A 23079-nucleotide genomic window follows, 5' to 3' on the forward strand; every position below is an offset into this window, starting at 1 on the left:
CTCCAGCAATCAAACATGTATGATATATAGTATTTATATCCCATAAATTTCACTAATATTCAATTAAATACAAAGCAACATTAATCAATTTGATCTTTTTTTTTATTTTAGGGGCCTTCATCTTCTGCAGCTGTTTCTTGCTGGTCAGAAGCTTATTATTATGCTGATTTATATAGCAGTATGTCTTTGGAGTGTGGGAGGAAACCGGAGAACCCGGAGGAAACCCACGCAAACACGGGGAGAACATACAAACTCCTTGCAGAAGTTGTCCTTGGTGGGATTTAATTCCAGGACCCCAATACTGCAAAGCCACAGTGTTAACCACTGAGCCGCCGTGCTGCCCATATACCGCCTTGATGGCGGACTTGCTGTTCTTCATTCAGGGCACTGATTCTCTGTCTTTGAGATGTCTAAAGTGCCCCGGTGATTAAGTGAAAAAAGCCAGCTTTCTCTGATGGAGTGAGCAGCCCTAGATAATCCACGCCGGGCGGATGATATCATCCGACGGAAGATAGAACCTATAAGAAGAGATGTAAAACTAATGTAAGTAATGGACTCTACATGAGAGGATGCTGCTGTGGTGTTATTGTGGCAGGACGGTAGAGGAATCATCTACACACAGGTACAGGGATCATTGTCAGTCATTATACATGTGACAATCCCACCGCTGACATCACATCTGCTCCACATGAAATATTCTCACTGACCGGCATCAGACAACATGGAGCTTATTGTCACACTTACGTCTTCTAGGTTCTCGCTCTTCTACTGTTTCTGTTTTTTGCTTTTTTCTCAGGTTTAATGCAAATCTTCTTTTCTTCTCACCTGGAAATTCTTATCAGAAAATAAGAAACAAATATCAATAATAAACTCCTATAAGATTAAGTTTATATCTTTATATAGTAGAATTATTTTATTCTGGTACCCTATAGTCTTGGTAATCTGGCATTGCACGATAATCAAGCAGAATATGCCATATACACATAACAGTACCTGAGGGTCTTGAGCATTAGATGTACTGCAAACTGATTAATACAGACCTGTAGCTTTTCCATGTGCCACCATGTAACTATGTCCCCTTACTAATGTGGTATTAGTTGCAGCGTGCCACAGTGTTATTATATAATACATTACATAAAACCTCAGTGTAAAATTAAGGTCATAATAGGGTCAGTTTGGGGCCTGATCGAGCCATGGGCCCAGTGTTCAGGATCAGTATCGCGCACAGGACCGTATAGCCCCTTATAACTTTAATGTCAATCATGAAAGATTGAGAAGATTACACACTGAAGTGTTGGACTGTTCATCATTTTAAAGGCAGCGATATTCTGAGCCTTCATGTCCACATTCACATTACACTTTCTGATCATAGGCTATCACAAAATGTCTTATAGACCGGCACATACCTGACGATGTGGGTGAGGATGACTTGTTATCAGCAGTCAAACACTGATTGTTATCATCAGTTGCAGAAGGAGAAGATTCTTCCTGCCTGTTTAGTAGAAGAAAAAACAAAAAAAAAAAAATTACAAATCAAAATTCAAGAATCTCCGTCTATAAGACAATTAGGACATTTCGTCAACATGGAGGGGATACTTTGCACAGGACCCCCTTCAATCAGTGAGAATGAAACATCATTAGTAATATACGACTTTAATAAACTGGAAATTAATGGCTGGTCACAATGATAAGCTGTTATCACAAGCCAGACCCCCAGTGATCAGCAATCAGGGTGGTGGGTGCTGGATTTAGTCTTGTGTTGCATGAGTATTGTATTTGGTATGCTGAACACATATCAGTACTAAACCCCATAATAATAAGAAGACCGGATTCTCACAAATGATTGGCAGCGTGTCTTGGATTACGCACACCAATACAAGTCTATAGGCCCCTTTACACACTAAGACTTTCAGCGATCCCACCAGTGATCCCAACCTGGCGGGGATCGCTACAAAGTCTCTGGTGAGTCTCTGGTGAGCTGTCAAAAAGGCAAACCTGGCCAACGACGCAACAGCGATCCGGACCTGCAGAACGACCTAGCTAGTCAAACACTGGAAACGAGTGATGTGTCACAATATCTGTCAATCACTATTCTCTGTCAGTCGGTCTCTCCCTCTCGGTCTCTATTCTCTCTCTGTCCGTCCGTCACTATCTCTGTCCCTCTCTCACAGTCTGTCGGTCATTTTCCCCTCCTCTCTCATACTCACCGATCCCCGATCCCCGGCGCAGCGCTGCACGGCATTCACACTGCTCCGGCGGCTTTTACTATTTTGAAAAAGCCGGCCGCTCATTAAACAATTTCGTATTCCCTACTTTCCCTGCCCACAGGCGCCTATGATTGGTTGCAGTGAGACACGCCCCCACGCTGAGTGACAGGTGTCTCACTGCACCCAATCACAGCAGCCGGTGGGCGGGTCTATACTGTGCAGTGAAATAAATAATTAAATAATTTAAAAAAACGGCGTGCGGTCCCCCCCAATTTTAATACCAGCCAGATAAAGCCATACGGCTGAAGGCTGGTATTCTCAGGATGGGGAGCTCCACGTTATGGGGAGCCCCCCAGCCTAACAATATCAGTCAGCAGCCGCCCAGAATTGCCGCATACATTATATGCGACAGTTCTGGGACTGTACCCGGCTCTTCCCGATTTGCCCTGGTGCGTTGGCAAATCGGGGTAATAAGGAGTTATTGGCAGCCCATAGCTGCCAATAAGTCCTAGATTAATCATGTCAGGCGTCTCCCCGAGATACCTTGCATGATTAATCTGTAAATTACAGTAAATAAACACACACAACTGAAAAATCCTTTATTAGAAATAAAAAACAGAAACAAATTCCCTCATCACCAATTTAATCAGCCCCAAAAAGCCCTCCATGTCCGGCGTAATCCACGGACCTCCAGCGTCGCATCCAGCTCTGCTGCATGCAGGTGACAGGAGCAGCAGAAGACACCGCCGCTCCTGTCACCTCCACGCAGCTAATGAAGACAGCCGCGCGATCAGCTGAGCTGTCACTGAGGTTACCCGCTGTCACTGGATCCAGCGGTGGATCCAGCGGTGGATGCAGCGGTGGCCGCGGGTAACCTCAGTGACAGCTCAGCTGATCGCGCTACTCACCGCCGCTCCTGTCAGCTCCACGCAGCAACTGAGGTGAGTAGCGCGATCAGCTGAGCTGTCACTGAGGTTACCCGCGGCCACCGCTGCATCCACCGCTAGATCCAGGTAACCTCAGTGACAGCTCAGCCGATCGCGCTATTACCTTCATGGAGGTGACAGGAGCGGCGGTGTCTTCTGCTGCTCCTGTCACCTGCATGCAGCAGAGCTGGATGCGACGCTGGAGGTCCGTGGATTACGCCGGACATGGAGGGCTTTTTGGGGCTTATTAAATTGTTAATGAGGGAATTTGTTTGTGTTTTTTATTTCTAATAAAGGATTTTTCAGGTGTGTGTGTGTTTATTTACTGTAATTTACAGATTAATCATGGAAGGTTTCTCGGGGAGACGCCTCACATGATTAATCTAGGACTTATTGGCAGTTATGGGCTGCCAATAACTCCTTATTACCCCGATTTGCCAACGCACCAGGGCAAATCGGGAAGAGCCAGGTACAGTCCCAGAACTGTCGCATATAATGTATGCAGCAATTCTGGGCGGCTGCTGACTGATATTGTTAGGCTGGAGGGCTCCCCATAACGTGGAGCTCCCCATCCTTAGAATACCAGCCTTCAGCCGTATGGCTTTATCTGGCTGGTATTAAAATTGGGGGGGACCGCACGCCGGTTTTTTTAATTATTTAATTATTTATTTCACTGCACAGTATAGACCCGCCCACCGGCTGCTGTGATTGGGTGCAGTGAGACACCTGTCACTCAGCGTGGGGGCATGTCTCACTGCAACCAATCATAGGCGCCTGTGGGCGGGGAAAGTAGGGAATACAAAATTGTTTAATGAGCGGCCGGCTTTTTCAAAATAGTAAAAGCCGCCGCAGCAGTGTGAATGCCGTGCAGCGCTGCGCCGGGGATCGAGGATCGGTGAGTATGAGAGAGGAGGGGAAAATGACCGACAGACTGTGAGAGAGGGACAGAGATAGTGACGGACGGACAGAGAGAGAATAGAGACCGAGAGGGAGAGACCGACTGACAGAGAATAGTGATTGACAGATATTGTGACACATCACTCGTTTCCAGTGTTTTAAGTCCCCTTTACACACTGAGACTTTGCTGCACAGCGGGAAACAAAGGACCAAAGAATGGTCCTGAACGATTTGTAGCGATCAGCAACCTCACAGCAGGGGCCAGGTCGCTGATGTGTTTCACACACTGCAATGTCGCTGGGGAGGTCGCTATTACGTCACAAAATCGGTGACGTTACAGCGATGTCGTTTGCGATGTTGCAGTGTGTAAAGCCACCTTATGGGTGGGTGTGAAACATCAGACTGTACTTGGATGACATCTGTGTGGAGTCCAATATACGCAAAGAGGCTAATGGAGAATATGTAAAAATTACTCTCTCCTTCTCCTCACCAGTACTCCGATTCTCGCTTGGAGCACAGTGAATGACTCTCGGATCACCCTCGTAGAAGAGTCTGAGCCGAGTGTCATTAGCAAAAAACATCCAATTCTCTGATATCAGATGCTATATGCTCCTGTGACCCCCCCCCCCCATACTTATAATAATAATTTACTTACACGTCTGAGTGTTTTCTGCTGGTCTCTAGAGAACAATCTGGAGATGACTTGTAGTCTCCGTTGATCATACCTGACGGTGTGGGTGATGATGACTTGTTATCAGCAGTCAAACACTGATTGTCATCATCAGTTGCAGAAGGAGAAGATTCTTTCTGCCTGTTTGGTAGAAGAAAAACAAAAAAAAATAAATTACAAATGAAAATTCAAGAATCTTCGTCTATGAGACCAATTAGGACATTTGGTCAACATGGAGGGGATACTTTGCACAGGACCCCCTTCAATCAGTGAGAATTAAACATCATTAGTAAAATACGACTTTAATAAACTGGAAATTAATGGCTGGTCCCAGTGATAAGCTGTTATCATAAGCCAGACCCCCAGTGATCAGCAATCAGGGTGGTGGGTGCTGGATTTAGTCTTGTGTTGCATGAGTATTGTATTTGGTATGCTGAACACATATCAGTACTAAACCCCATAATAATAAGAAGACCGGATTCTCACAAATGATTGGCAGCGTGTCTTGGATTACGCACACCAATACAGGTCTATGGGTGGGTGTGAAACATCAGACTGCGCTTGGATGACATCTGTGTGGAGTCCAGTATACGCAAAGACAGCTAATGGAGAAGATGTAAAAATTAATCTCTCCTTCTCCTCACCAGTACTCCGATTCTCGCTTGGAGCACAGTGAATGACTCTCGGATCACCCTCGTAGAAGAGTCTGAGCCGAGTGTCATTAGCAAAAAACATCCAATTCTCTGATATCAGATGCTATATGCTCCTGTGATCCCCCCCCATACTTATAATAATAATTTACTTACACGTCTGAGTGTTTTCTGCTGGTCTCTAGAGTACAATCTGGAGATGACTTGTGGTCTCCGTTGATCATACCTGACGATGTGGGTGATGATGACTTGTTATCAGCAGTCAAACACTGATTGTCATCATCAGTTGCAGAAGAAGATTCTTCCTGCCTGTTTGGTAGAAGAAAAACAAAAAAAAATAAATTACAAATGAAAATTCAAGAATCTCCGTCTATAAGACCAATTAGGACATTTGGTCAACATGGAGGGGATACTTTGCACAGGACCCCCTTCATTCAGTAAGAATGAAACATCATTAGTAATACACGACTCTAATTAACTGGAAATGAATGGCTGGTCACAATGATAAGCTGTTATCACAAGCTAGACCCCCAGTGATCAGCAATCAGGGTTGGTGGGTGCTGGATTTAAGCGGGCTTTACACGCTGCAATCTCGCTAGCGAGATCGCAAGCGATCATACCCGCCCCCGTCGGTGGTGCGACACGGGCAAATAGCTGCCCGTCGCGCACAACCTCGCTTACCCCCGTCACACGGACTTACCTGTCCTGCGACGTCGCTCTGGCCGGCAAACCACCTCCTTTCTAAGGGGGCGGTACATGTGGCGTCACAGCGACATCACACGGCAGGCGTCCAATAGAAGCGGAGGGACAGAGATGAGCGGGACGTAAACATCCCGCCCACCTCCTTCCTTCCACATAGCCAGTGGAGGCAGGTAAGGAGATGTTCCTCGCTCCTGCGGTGTCATACATAGCGATGTGTGCTGCCACAGGAACGAGTAACAACATCGCTAATTAAAAGAAAACGATTTTTTGTTTTAGGACGACCCCTCCGCGGCAAAAGATTTTTGGCACTTTTGCAATCGTTTTAGGTCGGACATAAGTGTCATACACTGCAATATTGTTAATGACGCCGGATGTGCATCACAAACAACGTGACCCTGACGATAATTCATTAACGATATCGTAGCGTGTAAAGCCCGCTTTAATCTTGTCTTGCATGAGTATTGTATTTGGTATGCTGAACACATATCAGTACTAAACCCCATAATAATAAAAAGACCGGATTCTCACAAATGATTGGCAGCGTGTCTCGGATTATGCACACCAATACAAGTATATGGGTGGGTGTGAAACATCAGACTGCGCTTGGATCACATGTGTGGAGTCCAATATACGCAAAGAGGCTAATGGAGATGATGTAAAAATTAATCTCTCCTTCTCCTCACCAGTACTCCGATTCTCGCTTGGAGCACAATGAATGACTCTCGGATCACCCTCGTAGAAGAGTCTGAGCCGAGTGTCATTAGCAAAAAACATCCAATTCTCTGATATCAGATGCTATATGCTCCTGTGACCCCCCCCATACTTATAATAATAATTACTTACACGTCTGAGTGTTTTCTGCTGGTCTCTAGAGAACAATCTGGAGATAACTTGTGGTCTCCGTTGATCATACCTGACGATGTGGGTGAGGATGACTTGTTAACAGCAGTCAAACACTGATTGTCATCATCAGTTGCAGAAGGAGAAGATTCTTCCTGCCTGTTTGGTAGAAGAAAAACAAAAAAAAATAAATTACAAATGAAAATTCAAGAATCTCCGTCTATAAGACCAATTAGGACATTTGATCAACATGGAGGGGATACTTTGCACAGGACCCCCTTCAATCAGTGAGAATGAAACATCATTAGTAATATACGACTCTAATAAACTGGAAATGAATGGCTGGTCACAATGATAAGCTGTTATCACAAGCTAGACCCCCAGTGATCAGCAATCAGGGTTGGTGGGTGCTGGATTTAAGCGGGCTTTACACGCTGCCATCTCGCTAGCGAGATCGCAAGCCATCGTACCCACCCCCGTCGGTGGTGCGACACGGGCAAATCGCTGCCCGTCGCGCACAACCTCGCTTACCCCCGTCACACGGACTTACCTGTCCTGCGACGTCGCTCTGGCCGGCAAACCACCTCCTTTCTAAGGGGGCGGGTCGTGCGGCGTCACAGCGACGTTACACGGCAGGCGTCCAATAGAAGCGGAGGGACAGAGATGAGCGGGACGTAAACATCCCGCCCATCTCCTTCCTTCCACATAGCCGGTGGAGGCAGGTAAGGAGATGTTCCTCACTCCTGCGGTGTCATACATAGCGATGTGTGCTGCCACAGGAACGAGGAACAACATCGCTAATTAAAAGAAAACGATTTTTGTTTTAGGACGACCCCTCCGCGGCAAACGATTTTTGGCGCTTTTGCAATCGTTTTAGGTCGGACATAAGTGTCATACACTGCAATATAGTTAATGATGCCGGATGTGCGTCACAAACAAAGTGACCCTGACGATAATTCATTAACGATATCGTAGCGTGTAAAGCCCGCTTTAGTCTTGTCTTGCATGAGTATTGTATTTGGTATGCTGAACACATATCAGTACTAAACCCCATAATAATAAGAAGACCGGATTATCACAAATGATTGGCAGCGTGTCTTGGATTACGCACACCAATACAAGTCTATGGGTGGGTGTGAAACATCAGACTGTACTTGGATGACATGTGTGGAGTCCAATATACGCAAAGAGGCTAATGGAGAATATGTAAAAATGAATCTCTCCTTCTCCTCACCAGTACTCCGATTCTCGCTTGGAGCACAGTGAATGACTCTCGGATCACCCTCGTAGAAGAGTCTGAGCCGAGTGTCATTAGCAAAAAGCATCCAATTCTCTGATATCAGATGCTATATGCTCCTGTGACCCCCCCCCCCCATACTTATAATAATAATTACTTACACGTCTGAGTGTTTTCTGCTGGTCTCTAGAGAACAATCTGGAGATGACTTGTGGTCTCTGTTGATCATAATCCTAGTATTGATGGGATATAGCTAAACAAAAAAAAAATGAAATGTAAAATATATATATATTCCCTTTTTATTATAGGTTTTATGTATTGATAAGTCACATTCTTACCTTAGAAAGCCTTTGAGAAGATGACACAAAGTTTAGGCTTTCTGGCCAGTCAATGTCCTCACCATCGTCACTCTCTTCTGAATCCAAATGTTCGCCTGGCTTGGCGCGAACTACAAAGGAGAAATATTATTGGAGATTATTACTATAATCACAGGCATTCACCAAAATGTTGCTAATAAGGATCAGAACAGATAGTCACATAAAATGAACGACAAGACAAATATAAGCTGGATCCAAATTATGTCTCCATTCTACTTACTTTCACAGTAGTCGGTGTCCAGCTCGGACTCAAGATAAGGAATATAAGGTGACTGCTGACTATGAAGGTTCTCAAAGTCTAAGTCACTCAAGAATGGATGACTCTTGATCTCATTCGCTCCTCCTGGAAAAGGAAGATAGGAAAAAGTGATAAAAAAAAAGTCAGAATTACTTCTCCATATCTGCATAGTTTATGTTCATCTGAACTGATGACGTAGCGCTGCTGACGTGAAGGAAATATACTGAAAGTCATAGCATGAAGTATGGGGAAGAGTCAAGAAGGTGAAGAACCTCAGTGCTGATCTTCATGGACATGATCTTGTTGTCCAGTCACAGATGTGTAATAAGTCAATATTAATACTAATTTATACATTACCTGTCCCAAGTCTTTCTGCTGGATTTTTTATGAGCAATTTATTGATCATGTCCCTAGCATCGCGAGGAGGAACAGAATGATAATAATCCCAAGAAATTTCACCTGTGATAGAAAAATTATATATTACAGAAGTAAAAACTCTTCATTTACTTTGATTGAAAAAAACAAAAAAATCTGTATAAAACCAGTAACTAAACCAAATAATTGACTGAACATCCAAACCAAACATCTCCCATCACATAGCATTAGGATAATTTTACTTACTCCTTAGGATTTTGTAGATAAATTCATCTTTGGAAAATCCAGTAAATGGTTCAGTCCCTACAAGAAATTTATGCAGGATGATCCCTACTGCCCACCAGTCAATAGGCCTTCCATAGCCTTTCTGTAAAATGACTTCCGGGGCTATATAACAAGGGGTGCCATAGACCTGGAAACCAACAGGACAATGAGAATAATGATCAAAGAATATAGTTTTAACAAATAATATCAGTGGAAATGTTTTCTAGATGAGAAAACATCATAGAAATAGATATCTGTAAAGTACAAGTTTCTGTAAGTAGAACTGACCTCAACATCTCTGAACTCTTGGGTGATGTCCTCAATCGGAGCCTTGTAGATGTCGGACGTTGGCCTCATAAGGCCGAGTTTTGAAAGCCCAAAATCGGTCACTTTAATATGACCAGTTGGTGATATCAGGAGGCTGTAAAAGAAAAGATGGTGTCAGTCCCAAGTAATAATCCACAGACTGTATAACTAACTATACATTTCCTTCCCTTAATTATACTACAGGGGTCACTTACTTTTCAGGCTTCAAGTCTCTGTGCACAACACCAAAGCTATGCAGATATTCAACAGCAAGAACTGTTTCTGCAAGGTATACACGGGCCACGGGAAGAGGTAAAGGACCATTGTACTTTATCAAGTTGCCACAGTCTCCTCCTAAATTAAAAAGCAATTATAATAGGTGAGGTTTTGTTACAATGTGAATCACAGATGATGAGTGTGAATAAGAAATAGGCTGAGACATTGGGTAGGATGTCATACATAGAGGTATAGTGTGTAATGTAGAGCATATACTGTATATGACCATATATTAAAAGACAAAGCTGAGCTCTGCCCCTGGTAACCGCTTAGATCCCATTGTGAGTTTCTAAGAGTAATAGTGGCATTTGCATAGCATGAGTCCCTTAAAGAGGACCAACCACCAGGATTTTCCTATAGAAACTAAGCCCAGTGCTATACTGGCACTACCATGCTGATTCTAAACATACCTTTAATTGTGAGATCGGGTGTATAGTTTCTGAAATACAGGGAAGTAAAGTTTGTGAAATTCACTGTTGCTTGATTGATAGGTGCTGCAGAATATCTAATAGGTGGTTCAGGTTTGGCTAGTTATTCCTGCCCCTGTCTTCTGCCTGTCCTTCCTCCCCTTGTAATAACAGAGACAGGGGAGGAAGGACAAGCAGGCAGACAGGGGCAGCAATAACTAGCAAAACATGACCCACCTATAAGATATTCTGCAGCACCTATCAATTAAGTAACACTGAATTTCACAAACTTTACTTGCCTGTATTTCAGAAACTATACATCCGATCTCACAACTAAAGGTATATATAGAATCAGCTTCATAGCCCCTGCATTGTCCTGGCTTTAGTTTATATAGGAAAATCCTGGTGGCTGATACTCTTTAACTTGCCCAGTGCACCTGGAAGAAGAACAAGGAATGCAATTTGCACATCTAGGTATACAGCGTGGATGTGTAGCACATGTGCAGTGAAATGGTGAAGCCAGTGCCATTAGTAGGGCACCGTAGTATGCAGGAGCAAGGACAGTGGTGATCTACATAGGCACTCCAGTTTCTTTTTGGTGCATGACATCACAGATATTTTTCATTTTCACTCAAACGTGGGACACTAAGCATAAAAATACCTTCAGGGGCAAAGTTTCATATAATGTGAAAATTTGATGAGCGTGATAAAGCTCTTAACATCTCCTTTGCCTGTTTCAAAAATTAGGGCTTTCTCTAGATTCAGGCAAATCAGAGTGAAGAGTGGGTTAATGCCGCGCATCAGCCAAAATGAAGATGTAGCACGTTGATGTTATAAACGTATTCTTTTATTCCATCGGTCTACGCGTTTCGAGGATATACCTCTTCTTCAGGACCAGTGCATCAACATATACTATGTTGATGCACTGGTCCTGAAGAGGTATATCCTCGAAACGCATAGACCGATGGAATAAAAGAATACGTTTATAACATCAACGTGCTACATTTTCATTTTGGCTGATGTACGGCATTAACCCCCTCTTCACTCTGATTTGTATGCACATCCACGTGGGGCTGCAGCAGACGCCATCATCCTATGCTTTATCAGTGGTTGTGACTATCACAACCTTTTCAGGTGAGTGTATTTTTCCTGATCTACCTCACTGATCTGTTGGTATTACACTATCAGCGCTCCTTATTTTTCAGTTTCTAGATTCAGGCAACATATAGTTAATAAATTTACCACGGCATTTATCTTTCACTGACCTACATGCTGATATGAATGCTTTAGGGTGGCAGATTCCCTTTACGCGGAACATGGGCTGGATATAGATACAATGGATATGTCGTACCTGCTGCAAACTCCATGACCATACACAGATGATGATTGGTGGCAAAGGAGCAGAACATGGAGATCACAAAGGGACAATCTGAGAATATTGAGATGTCCCTTTCTAGATAGGTCAGTTGTAAACTTTGGTCATCAAGATCTCTCCTGGCCAGTTTCTTCATAGCGAATATCTTTTCTGTGTCTTTATGGCGAACTAATTCAACAGTCCTGGTGAGAAGAAAAATCTAAGTTATAATGAATTCTTACTAACAGTCTGTCTATAGAGGTCATCAAATGATCTTCTGTACTGAAAGCTAATACTATATGTATGGTCATCAGTAGAAATCCTTGTCATCAAGTAACACTACATAAATGACCAGTTATGGAAGCTTCTCATCCATGTCAGATCCTAACTGACCTAAATAGTGACAATTATACTGGTAGGGGCAGGACTCCTAGATGGAGACATCATAAGCCAGCACAAAGTCCAAAGTTTACCATTTCCAGTAGATTGGCTGTAAAGGTCCTCGGCACAGAAAGTAAACGTTACTACTTGGCTTGAAATTCAGAAAATGCAAACAAAGGAATCTGACTGTTTGATATAAGATTTCCTCAATTTATTAGTGGAGCTTTAAAGGGAACCTGTCAGGTGCAATATACCACGAGCAGTTCTGGGTGCATATTGCTAATCCCTGCCTAACCGTCCCTGTATACACAAGTATAGATAAAGAGATCTTTAAAAAAAATATTTCTAAAGATCTTTTATCGTATGCTAATGAATGAGGGCACTAGTCTCCTGGGCGATACTTACCTGGCCAGTCGCCCCCATTAGTATGTTATTACACCCTTGTGGGCGTGATATCATGATAATGAATACGCAGCGTCAGAGGATGATCTCACTTACCTCTCACTTACCTCTCCGCTACCATCGCGCCTGACGGGGGATTTCACAAACACTAACCTCTCATTGTCACACCCGGTCAGCGTAGGGGAAATTATACAAACACTATTTGCCCAACGGGGTCTTTAGGTCTTTAGTTAGGGTACCTCTTGTTTCCCGTTGGGCAAATAGTGTTTGATGGGGGATTTCGGCTCAGTGCGCATGACCCTGGAGTTTCGGTCATGCGCACTATGAAGCCGGGTGTACGCGTCATGGCTTCAAACTGAAGTAGTGCACATGACTGAAACGCCAGGGTCATGCGCACTGAGCCGAAATCCCCCATCGGACGCAATGGTGGTGGGAGATGACTGAGATCTCCTTTGACGCTGTACATTCATTAGCATGATAGCACACCCACAGGGGCGAACTAACATGCAAATAAGAGCGACTGGCCGGGAAATTAATGCCCACAGGGCTAGTGCCTCACTCATTAGCATACGGTAAAAGATCTTTAAAAATACTTTTCTAAAGATCTCTTTATCTGTGCTAGTGTATACAGGGACAGTTAGGCAAGAATTAGCATTATGCACCCAGAACTGCTCGTGGTTCTGGGTGCATATTGCCCCTGAAAGGTTCCCTTTAAACCTTCCAGATTAAATAAAAATATTGCATGAAGACAAATACTAAGACATCTGGGGCAGGGAACTTACTAAGGATTGTTCTATGTCTGAAACGTGTTGGTTTTGCCTTGCTGCTGCACTAATGAATTGCTAAAGTTCTTATATCCAAACAGCTGGATAACTTTGCTTTTTCACCATCATAAGCAACATTGGAAAAATATATTATGCCAAAATAAAACTTACCCAAAAGATCCACTGCTGATCGGTTTAATCAGGTTAAAGTCAGTCTTACATGGCTTTATCATTGGGTTAAATGATCCAATTACAACCTAAAAAAATAAGAAATTACAAAAGGTTTTATTCACACATCAGCATTTTTGTTCAGTGTTTTATCTTTATTTGTATTCCAAAACCCAGGAGTGTCTCCAAAACACATAACAAGTGCCAATCTTATGATTACCATTTTTTTCTGTAAGTTCCCCTTCTGGTCTTGGTAAATAAACACTAATGCACAATACTGACCAAATACTGAGGTGTAAGTGACCCTCAGGCATAAAAGCTGCAGGAAGATAAAAGCTCCAGATGCAGGAACTTTTTCCCTTCTATATTATGTCACAACCACTGATTACACTTCAGCAGATATAGAGGACATAGCACAAACAAAAAAGAGAGAACCTGAGCAAAATGCTAGAATGCATCAAATATTTCTTGAAAAAATTGCAAGTGCACAGTGCAAGGACATAAACACAGTTAAAAAGCATAAGATGGTAATACAAGAGTAAAATGGGAGTGATGAAAAATTATTATCGGGTACAGACCATTGGTAATGCAGATGTAGATGAAACTCACATATATAGCCTCTCAAAAAAAAAAAGAATAACTAATCAAAGATCCCAAAATATTGCCAAATGGCAGTAAGGAAATTGCCCATGAAGTCAATGGTCATATAACATTCAGTGTTGCACAGTGTAACGAGATCAAAGAGACAGTGATCAATTGTCAAACCTTTCTAGGCATAGGAGAAACATTATACCTGGAGTACGGGAGGCATTAACAAGGTCCGAAGGTGGAAGAAAGACCCCCAACGTACATTTCGCGGGCCTTAGCACATTGCCGGCTACTTTATCATGGGGGAAAGTAGAAGCTGCAAGAAGATAAAAGCTACAGATACAGGAACTTTTCCCTTCTATTGTATATTGTGTCATAACCACTGATTACACTTCAGCAGATATAGAGGACATAATACAAGCAGGGAATGCCAGAGACACTATTATATTATAAGGGAAATCCTCCATATATCATTACGCTGCAGGGGATAATCAGGGACATCACACGGAGGATACAGGCATAATAATGCTATCATCACATATACCAGGTCTGATCTACATATTAAGAACAGAGATATCCCGTTGTCATATTGGATATATCATTCATACCCCATTATCTGATGCTATAGAGATGTCTCCATCTGATACTTACACTGGTAGCTTTGTGGATCTCTGGTGTCTCACATATTCCACCATCGGCATTTGCCGGCTCAGTCGTCTCTAACATAATGATAAAATAATGAAGAAACATCACGTATTAGATGGCATTAGTACTTAAATTGGACCTATCACTAAAAATCTAGTTGTATTAAAAAATAATAATTAGAATTATATGTGTTTATTTATTTTAGATAAATACTGACTTTCAAACAGTCAGTATCTAAAATCCATTGTTTTACAGTATATAACTATTTTTCAATACAATCATAATGTCATTTTGTGGATGGCGTGGCTTCTCACTGATCTCTCTGCACCACGAATGCTTCTAATGCGCATGCGCAGGCAGAGACACTGGAAACGTGCTGCTCCTGGATCCATATTGCTACTTTATTAGAATATTCTTATCTTGCTTGTCTGCAGCTTTACAATCTACCATTGTCACACTGGTCTGTGCTCTGATTGGAGAGAAAATGTTCCAATCTGACAAATAACCAGTGTGATAGTGACAGAGAAACTGCTGACAGGCAAGCACAATTATAATGTTTTTATTGCTGGTGAAGGGCAGGTGGGTGGCAGAGAGAAGTCTTCTAACTGTGCTTATGGGAACATTTCCTGGTCTCTGTAACCTCACTTAACAGTGCGATCCCGTGATAACTTGCGAAAACTTTATTAGAAGACCATTTACCTGAACTTCACCAGTGATAACTATTAGTGATGAGCGGCACTACCACGCTCGGGTGCTCAGTACTCGTAACTAGTGATGAGCGGGCACTGCCATGCTCGGGTGCTCAGTGATAGTAACTAGTGATGAGCGGGCACTACCATGCTCGGGTACTTGGTACTAGTAACTAGTAATGAGTTAGCACTACCATGCCGGATGCTCTGTACTAGTAACTAGTGATGAGCGAGCACTATCATGCTTGGGTGCTCAGTACTCGTTACTAGTGATGAGCGGGCACTACCATGCTCGGGTACTTGGTACTAGTAACTAGTAATGAGTTAGCACTACCATGCCGGATGCTCTGTACTAGTAACTAGTGATGAGCGAGCACTATCATGCTTGGGTGCTCAGTACTCGTTACTAGTGATGAGCGGGCACTACCATGCTTGGGTGCTCGGTGCTCGTAACTAGTGATGAGTGAGCACTACCATGTTCAGGTGCTCGTATTCGTAACTAGTGATGAGCGACCACTACCATGCTCGGGTGCTCAGTACTCGTTACTAATGATGAGCGACCACTACCATGCTCGGGTTGCTCAGTACTCGTAACTAGTGATGAGTGAGCACTACCATGCCAGATGCTCAGTACTAGTAACTAGTGATGAGCGAGCACTATCATGCTTGGGTGCTCAGGACTCATAACTAGTGATGAGCGGGCACTACCATGCTCGGGTCCTTGGTACTCATAACTAGTAAAGAGCAGGCACTACCATGCTCGGGTGCTCGGTACTAGTATCTAGTGATGAGCAAGCACTACCATGCTCAGCTACTCAGTACTAGGAACTAGTGATGAGTGAGCACTACCATGCTTGGGTGCTTGGTATATGTAACAAGCAGTTGGATGCTCAGAGAGGCTCGACTCGTGTACCGAGTATAATGGAAGTCAGTGGGGAACTCGAGAAATTTTCTGTAAGATCTTCTTGTGCATTTTTGGGCTGAGAAGAGCACAGAAAAGAGAATCAAAATTACATGATCCCTTTCCATTAGTGATGAGCGAGGTTGTTTGCCCCTGGTCGTTACTTGATCAAGCATTTGGGTTCTCCAACACGACTCGAGTACCAGGCATAACTGAAGTCAATGGGAAACTTGAGCATTTTAAAACTCAGATGCTTGAAGCTCAATCTAGAAATGACCTGTGGCGAGCACGATCGCCCATCACTACTTTCCAATATACTCTACAGGAGGTTCAGAAGCCGTCACCCGCCTAATACAGAGGATGAAGTGTAAGTCTACATATTATCTAGTGTCGCCATAATATTAATGTGTTTGGAAGAAAACTAAATGAATGATTTACCTTTAATCGGATCATTTTTTAATCCTAGCTGACTGATATTCGGGTCAGCGATATCTAGGCTTTGCCCAACTTTGGAGTCATCTTCTGGTGTTTCCTGATGGATATAATATTATATATACAATTACGATAACATTAAACAAATACTAAATTACAATATACATAAAACAGAAAGGGCTAAATCTGGAATTACTGGATAATTTCAGTATTGTGTGGATTATACACAACCGCTCATTCCAGTAAATCTATCTAATCAGTAGCGTAGCTAGCAGGGGGGCAAAGGGTGCGGCCGCCCCGGGCCCCGTGCTCAGAGGGGGCCCACCTGGAGCTGCGATACCACTAACTATATCAGCGTGCACAGCGCGCGCCGATATAGTTAACTTCTGCGGCAGGGCCACCATCAGGGCATTACTAGTGGACTCCTGTAGCGGGCCCGGTGAGCAGCAGGCAGGAGGGGGGGCCCGGACACGCTGACAGGCCCCTCCCCTTTCATTCCTTTACTCCCCGGGCCCCAGCGCAGGGGGCATTAACAGTACACTTCGCAGGGCGGGCTGATCGTGCAGTGAGCAGGAGGCGGGGCCTGGACATGCTGACAGCCCGGGCCCCTCCCCTTTCATTTTTTTGCTCACCGGGCCCCATGGGCAGGGGGTGGGGACGTTGCACTGACAGCACCTGCAGTCACACAGGGGCCCCAAGCGGGAGCGGGCCACTAGAGCCTGAAAACGTACTGGGTACGTCATAGCTCCCTGGTACTTAAGGACCCATGACGTACCCAGTACGTCATGGCGAGATCGTGGCCCCGGTGGCTGCGATCGCTGCAAATACCTTAGATTCGGGGAGGAGGGGCCCGCTGACTGACCTCAGGAGGGGTGGTGTCTCCTCCCCGGACCTAAGGAGGCTGTGATTAGCTGAGCAGCGTTCGTCAGCCAATCACAGCCACTGTAATGTTCCAACCATTGAAAATGGTTGAAACATTGAAATGCAGCCCTGATCAGTGCAGCTGTAGCACCGATCATTGGCTGGAGCTGGGTGACCTCTGTTTCACCTGTCCCCAGCTCTGATTGGAGAGATCGGCCTTGTGACCGATCTCTCCAATCACTGTGGATCTGGGGCCGCAGACCACTCCCCTCAGCTTCACTTCAGCGTCTGTGGAGGGTGAGGGGAGCGATCAGTAAGTTTAAAGACACTGTCTCCTTTCAGCCCCAGCCCCCACCCTTCAGCTGCCGGCTGCAGCAGTCACTGCCCCCTGATCCAGCAGCACTGAACCCATCTGCTGCGTCCCCTCCATCTGCCACTGCCTCCCCCATAAGCCACTGCCCCGCTCCCTCATCTGCTGCGTCCCCCCCATCAGCCGCTGCCCCCCTCCCTCATCTGCTGCCCCTCACCTTCCTCCATCTGCTGTGATCTCCCCACCTGCTGTGACCCCACCTCCACCTGCTGTGACCCCACCCCCACCTGCTGTGACCCCACCCCCACCTGCTGTGACCTCACTCACTTTGACCCCACCCCCACCTGCTGTGATCCCCCCACCACCTGCTGTGACACCCCCACCACCTGCTGTGACCCCCCACCACCTGCTGTGAGACCCCCCACCTGCTGTGAGACCCCCCCACCAGCTGTGAGACCCCCCACCAGCTGTGAGACCCCCCCACCTGCTGTGAGACCCCCCACCTGTTGTGAGACCCCCCACCTCCTGTGAGACCCCCCCACCGTCCATCCATCCCTCTGTCCATCCGTCCCTCTGTCCATCCATCCCTCTGTGCATCCGTCCCTCCGTCACGTCCATTGTGACCGTCACAGGAACACTGAGGGCTGTATTACTTTCTAGGAGCAATATGTGGGCACTTTTCTAGGGCACTTACACAGGGCATTAATATTTTCTAGGGGGCAATTTTACCTTCTAGAGAACAGAAAGGAGGCATTTTACTGTGTAAAGGGCACAATACTGGCATTAATATGTGGTGGGCACAGTGGTGGTATTATTATGTGAGGGTCACAGTAGTGGCATTAATATGTGGGGGGCACAGTGGTGGCATTATGTGAGGGCACAGTGGTGGCATTATTATGTGGAGGCACTGTGGTGGCATTATTATGTGAGGGCACAGTGGTGGCATTATTATGTGGGGGCACAGTGGTGGCATTATTATGTGAGGGCACAGTGGTGGCATTATTATGTGGAGGCACTGTGGTGGCATTATTATGTGAGGGCACAGTGGTGGCATTACTATGTGAGTGCACAGTGGTGGCATTACTATGTGGGGACACAGTGGTGGCATTATGTGGGGGCACAGTGGTTACATTACTATGTGGGGGCACAGTGGTGGCATTACTATGTGGGGGCAGAGTGGTGGCATTACTATGTGGGGGCACAGTGGTGGCATTACTATACAGGGGGCACAGTGGTGGCATTATTATGTGGAGGCACAGTGGTTGCATTACTATGTGGGGCCACAGTGGTGGCATTACTATGTGGGGGCACAGTGGTTGCATTACTATGTGGGGGGCACAGTGGTGGCATTACTATATGGGGGCACAGTGGTGGCATTATTATGTGGGGGGCACAGTGGTGGCATTACTATGTAGGGCGCACAGTGGTGACATTATTATGTGGAGGCACAGTGGTGGCATTATTATGTGGAGGCACAGTGGTGGCATTACTATGTGGGGGCACAGTGGTGGCATTATTATGTGGGGGGCACAGTGGTGGCATTATTATGTGGGGACACAGTGGTGGCATTTCTATGTGGGGGCACAGTGGTGGCATTATTATGTGGGGGCACAGTGGTGGCATTACTATGTGGGGGTATAGTGGTGGCATTATTATGTGGAGGCACAGTGGTGGCATTATTATGTGGAGGCACAGTGGTGGCATTACTATGTGGGGATACAGTGGTGGCATTATTATGTGGAGGCACAGTGGTGGCATTATTATGTGGGGGCACAGTGGTGGCATTATTATGTGGGGGCACAGTGGTGGCATTATTATGTGGAGGCACAGTGGTGGCATTACTATGTGGGGACACAGTGGTGGCATTATTATGTGGAGGCACAGTGGTGGCATTATTATGTGGGGGCACAGTGGTGGCGTTATGTGGGGGCACAGTGGTGGCATTATTATGTGGGGGCATAGTGGTGGCATTATTATGTGGGGGGCACAGTGGTGGCATTATTATGTGGGGACACAGTGGTGGCATTTCTATGTGGGGGCACAGTGGTGGCATTATTATGTGGGGGCACAGTGGTGGCATTACTATGTGGGGGTATAGTGGTGGCATTATTATGTGGAGGCACAGTGGTGGCATTATTATGTGGAGGCACAGTGGTGGCATTACTATGTGGGGATACAGTGGTGGCATTATTATGTGGAGGCACAGTGGTGGCATTATTATGTGGGGGCACAGTGGTGGCATTATTATGTGGGGGCACAGTGGTGGCATTATTATGTGGAGGCACAGTGGTGGCATTACTATGTGGGGACACAGTGGTGGCATTATTATGTGGAGGCACAGTGGTGGCATTATTATGTGGGGGCACAGTGGTGGCGTTATGTGGGGGCACAGTGGTGGCATTATTATGTGGGGGCATAGTGGTGGCATTATTATGTGAGGGCACAGTGGTGGCATTATTATGTGGGGGCACAGTGATGGCATTATGTGGGGGCACAGTGGTGGCATTACTATGTGGGGGCACAGTGGTGGCATTATTATGTGGGGGCACAGTAGTGGCATTTTTATGTGGGGGCACAGTGGTGGCATTATTATGTGGGGGCACAGTGGTGGCATTATTATGTGGGGGCACAGTGGTGGCATTATTATGTGGGGGCATAGTGGTGGCATTATGTGGAGGCACAGTGGTAGCATTATGTGGGGGCACAGTGGTGGCATTATTATGTGGGGGCATAGTGGTGGCATTATTATGTGGGGGCACAGTGGTGGCATTATTATGTGGGGGCACAGTGGTGGCATTATGTGGGGGCACAGTGGTGGCATTATTATGTGGGGGCATAGTGGTGGCATTATTATGTGGGGGCACAGTGGTGGCATTATTATGTGGGGGCACAGTGGTGGCATTATGTGGGGGCACAGTGGTGGCATTATTATGTGGGGGCACAGTGGTGGCATTATTACCATGTTGGGGGCACAGTGGTGGCATTACTATGTGTGGCAGTAAGAGGAGTCGGTTTTTGTGCCACACAGCAGGTGCAGTAATAGGGACACACACGGCAGCAGTGGCTCAGTATTGGGGTGACGGCAGGATGAGGAGTTTGTGCAGGTTGGGATTAGATTGGGTTCGGTGTCGGAAGTGTGAGGAGTAAAATGTGTCTTTGTTGTAATCTCTGTAGACGAGTTGTGGCTGGAAGAAGTTGTAATGTCGGTCTGGACCAGATGGAAAACACAGAAAAAGTTAACAACTCCATCCGAAAGAACGTCAGCTGTAAGTCACCATCTATAACTGCATTATGATCTTTTGTATGTGCTGCAGCACCGATATCTACCTCTATATAGTCACCATATAGCGGTAATATCAGTGTCATCTGCCTAGGTTCACTATACCCACGATTAATCTGCGCCACCGTATTTATCATGGTTACCTGGTAAGGGGCCCACTCAGATGTTTTGCCCCCCCTGAGCTGAAACCCTAGCTACGCCACTGCATCTAATATATAAAGCTGAGTGTCTGTATGTGTGTATGTCCACTAAGGGAATTTGCACCGTCGTATGTACAATCACGAAATTGTGCACACACACTCCATTTGACTCAGGGAGTGTTATAGACTATGTTTTTAGGGGAAATTTAACCCCGCGCTTTACAGTTATTTTCCAAAAAAACTTCCTCCATTAAAGTCAATGGAGCTGGGAGCCACAGTGCAGTCAGAGCTTCAGAAGAATGTTCAGCCACGCCCTTAAATGGAATGTTGGCGTATCACAATGCAGCCAGGGAAAGAGACAGACAGGCAGGGAAATAGACAGACAGGGAAAGAAACAGACACAGGGAAAGAGACAGGGAAAGAGACAGGGAAAGAGACAGAGAAAGAGACAGAGAGACAGACACAGGGAAAGAGACAGAAAGGGAGACAGATAAAGACTGGGACAGAAACAGAGAGACAGTTACTATCCCGGGCAACGCCAAGTTCTACAGCTAGTACAGTAGTAATATATAAAAGACTTGTATGTATACACAACAGTTCTCCAATAATGTCTATTATCAGAGCGTTTAGAATAAGATTATGATTGATGATAGCGTGAGACGGAGGTAGAAATATAAACTCCGCAATACTGAGTACAGACTGTCCTCAGAGATGGTGGAGCTGCAGAGACAGGTTGTGTCTGCCTGGAGTGGACAGTGAGGCCTCTGAAATCATAAATCTGAAATTCTGATATATGACTGGTAATCTGGACAAGATCAGACAACAAGGACATGAGTTATAGAAGATGATTATATACTTACCAGGTGCTCCGGTGAGTGGGCCAGATACTCGAGTACATACAGGACATTTTGGGCCAATTGTTTAAAAAAGGCCAAATCTCCACTTTGGGATCGTTCTTCAGCCTTTAAAGATAAAAATAAATAAAAATGAAAAATCATAAGAGAAAGTGGAGACTGTAGGACGCCATTTATGTCTCCATTTTATTGCTATTTGATATAAGTCATAAATTATATTGATGTTGGCCTAAAGAAATATTGTATGTAAATAGACTTGTATTCTATCATTATATTCCATTATTTCTATATGATTTTTGCAGATTGTCTGCTACTTACCTGTTGTACTAATATCATGATGTTCTTCTTTAAATGCTCAAGATATTCTGAGCTAATACGACCTTGGTTGTATTTGGTCAGGCAGTCCTTCACGAGCTCCATAACCAGCCGGTAAGTGAAGCTGAGGACACCATCGGGTAGTGGTAGCACATAGTCAGGGGTATAGGTGGTAAGGATCCCCTGGAGTAGTGCCAGCACATGAAGTCTATCTGGAGAAATGTCAGACATTTCAAGCAAAGTCAAACAAATCCAAACAAATTCAAGCAAATTCAAGCGCAGTCAGTAAATCACCAGCTCTGTAGCAAATCACTAACAAGAATGACACCGGGGCTGCAAACACTTGACTAAGTAGAATCGGTGCATTGTGATGTCATAATAATGGAATTCTGTGATGTGCTCGATGATGTCATGAGTGATGTCATGATGCAATCCTGTGATGGATTCTTAAAGTGGCAGATGACTATAAGGCCCCCTTCACACGTCAGTGATTCTGGTACGTATGTTACTGTTTTTTCAAGTATCAGAATCACGGACATACGCAGACTTATAAACATTAGTAGGTCTGCACACACACCAGTGATTTCTCACTGATGTGTTACTGTGCGGCGTACACGGGTGTC

The 23079-nt window shown here is 45.1% G+C and overlaps 1 protein-coding gene across 2 annotated transcripts; it reads right to left on the reverse strand.

Annotated features, from left to right (window-relative positions):
* Positions 1 to 231: 231 nt before the first annotated feature.
* Positions 232 to 22750, reverse strand: LOC142244521 (microtubule-associated serine/threonine-protein kinase 3-like). 2 transcript variants are annotated; one of them, XM_075316760.1, is made up of 19 exons: positions 22460 to 22750; positions 22148 to 22249; positions 16703 to 16796; positions 14681 to 14748; positions 13445 to 13530; positions 11724 to 11929; positions 9905 to 10043; positions 9672 to 9804; positions 9366 to 9531; positions 9102 to 9203; positions 8727 to 8849; positions 8468 to 8577; positions 8291 to 8382; positions 6896 to 7051; positions 5507 to 5659; positions 4686 to 4841; positions 1407 to 1492; positions 745 to 834; positions 232 to 518 (listed from the first exon to the last, which is right to left on the reverse strand). In XM_075316760.1, exons 1-19 carry the CDS (start codon positions 22685 to 22687, stop codon positions 376 to 378), a joined length of 2433 nt encoding a protein of 810 aa, XP_075172875.1. In that variant the 5' UTR covers positions 22688 to 22750; the 3' UTR covers positions 232 to 375. The 2 variants fall into 2 exon arrangements, with proteins under 2 accessions (XP_075172875.1, XP_075172876.1); XM_075316761.1 differs by lacking the exons at positions 14681 to 14748; positions 16703 to 16796; positions 22148 to 22249; positions 22460 to 22750 and adding an exon at positions 14235 to 14302.
* Between the last annotated feature and the right edge of the window lie 329 nt (positions 22751 to 23079).

The sequence above is a fragment of the Anomaloglossus baeobatrachus genome, chromosome 6, assembly GCF_048569485.1.
Source record: "Anomaloglossus baeobatrachus isolate aAnoBae1 chromosome 6, aAnoBae1.hap1, whole genome shotgun sequence".
Classification (NCBI taxonomy): Eukaryota; Metazoa; Chordata; class Amphibia; order Anura; family Aromobatidae; genus Anomaloglossus; species Anomaloglossus baeobatrachus.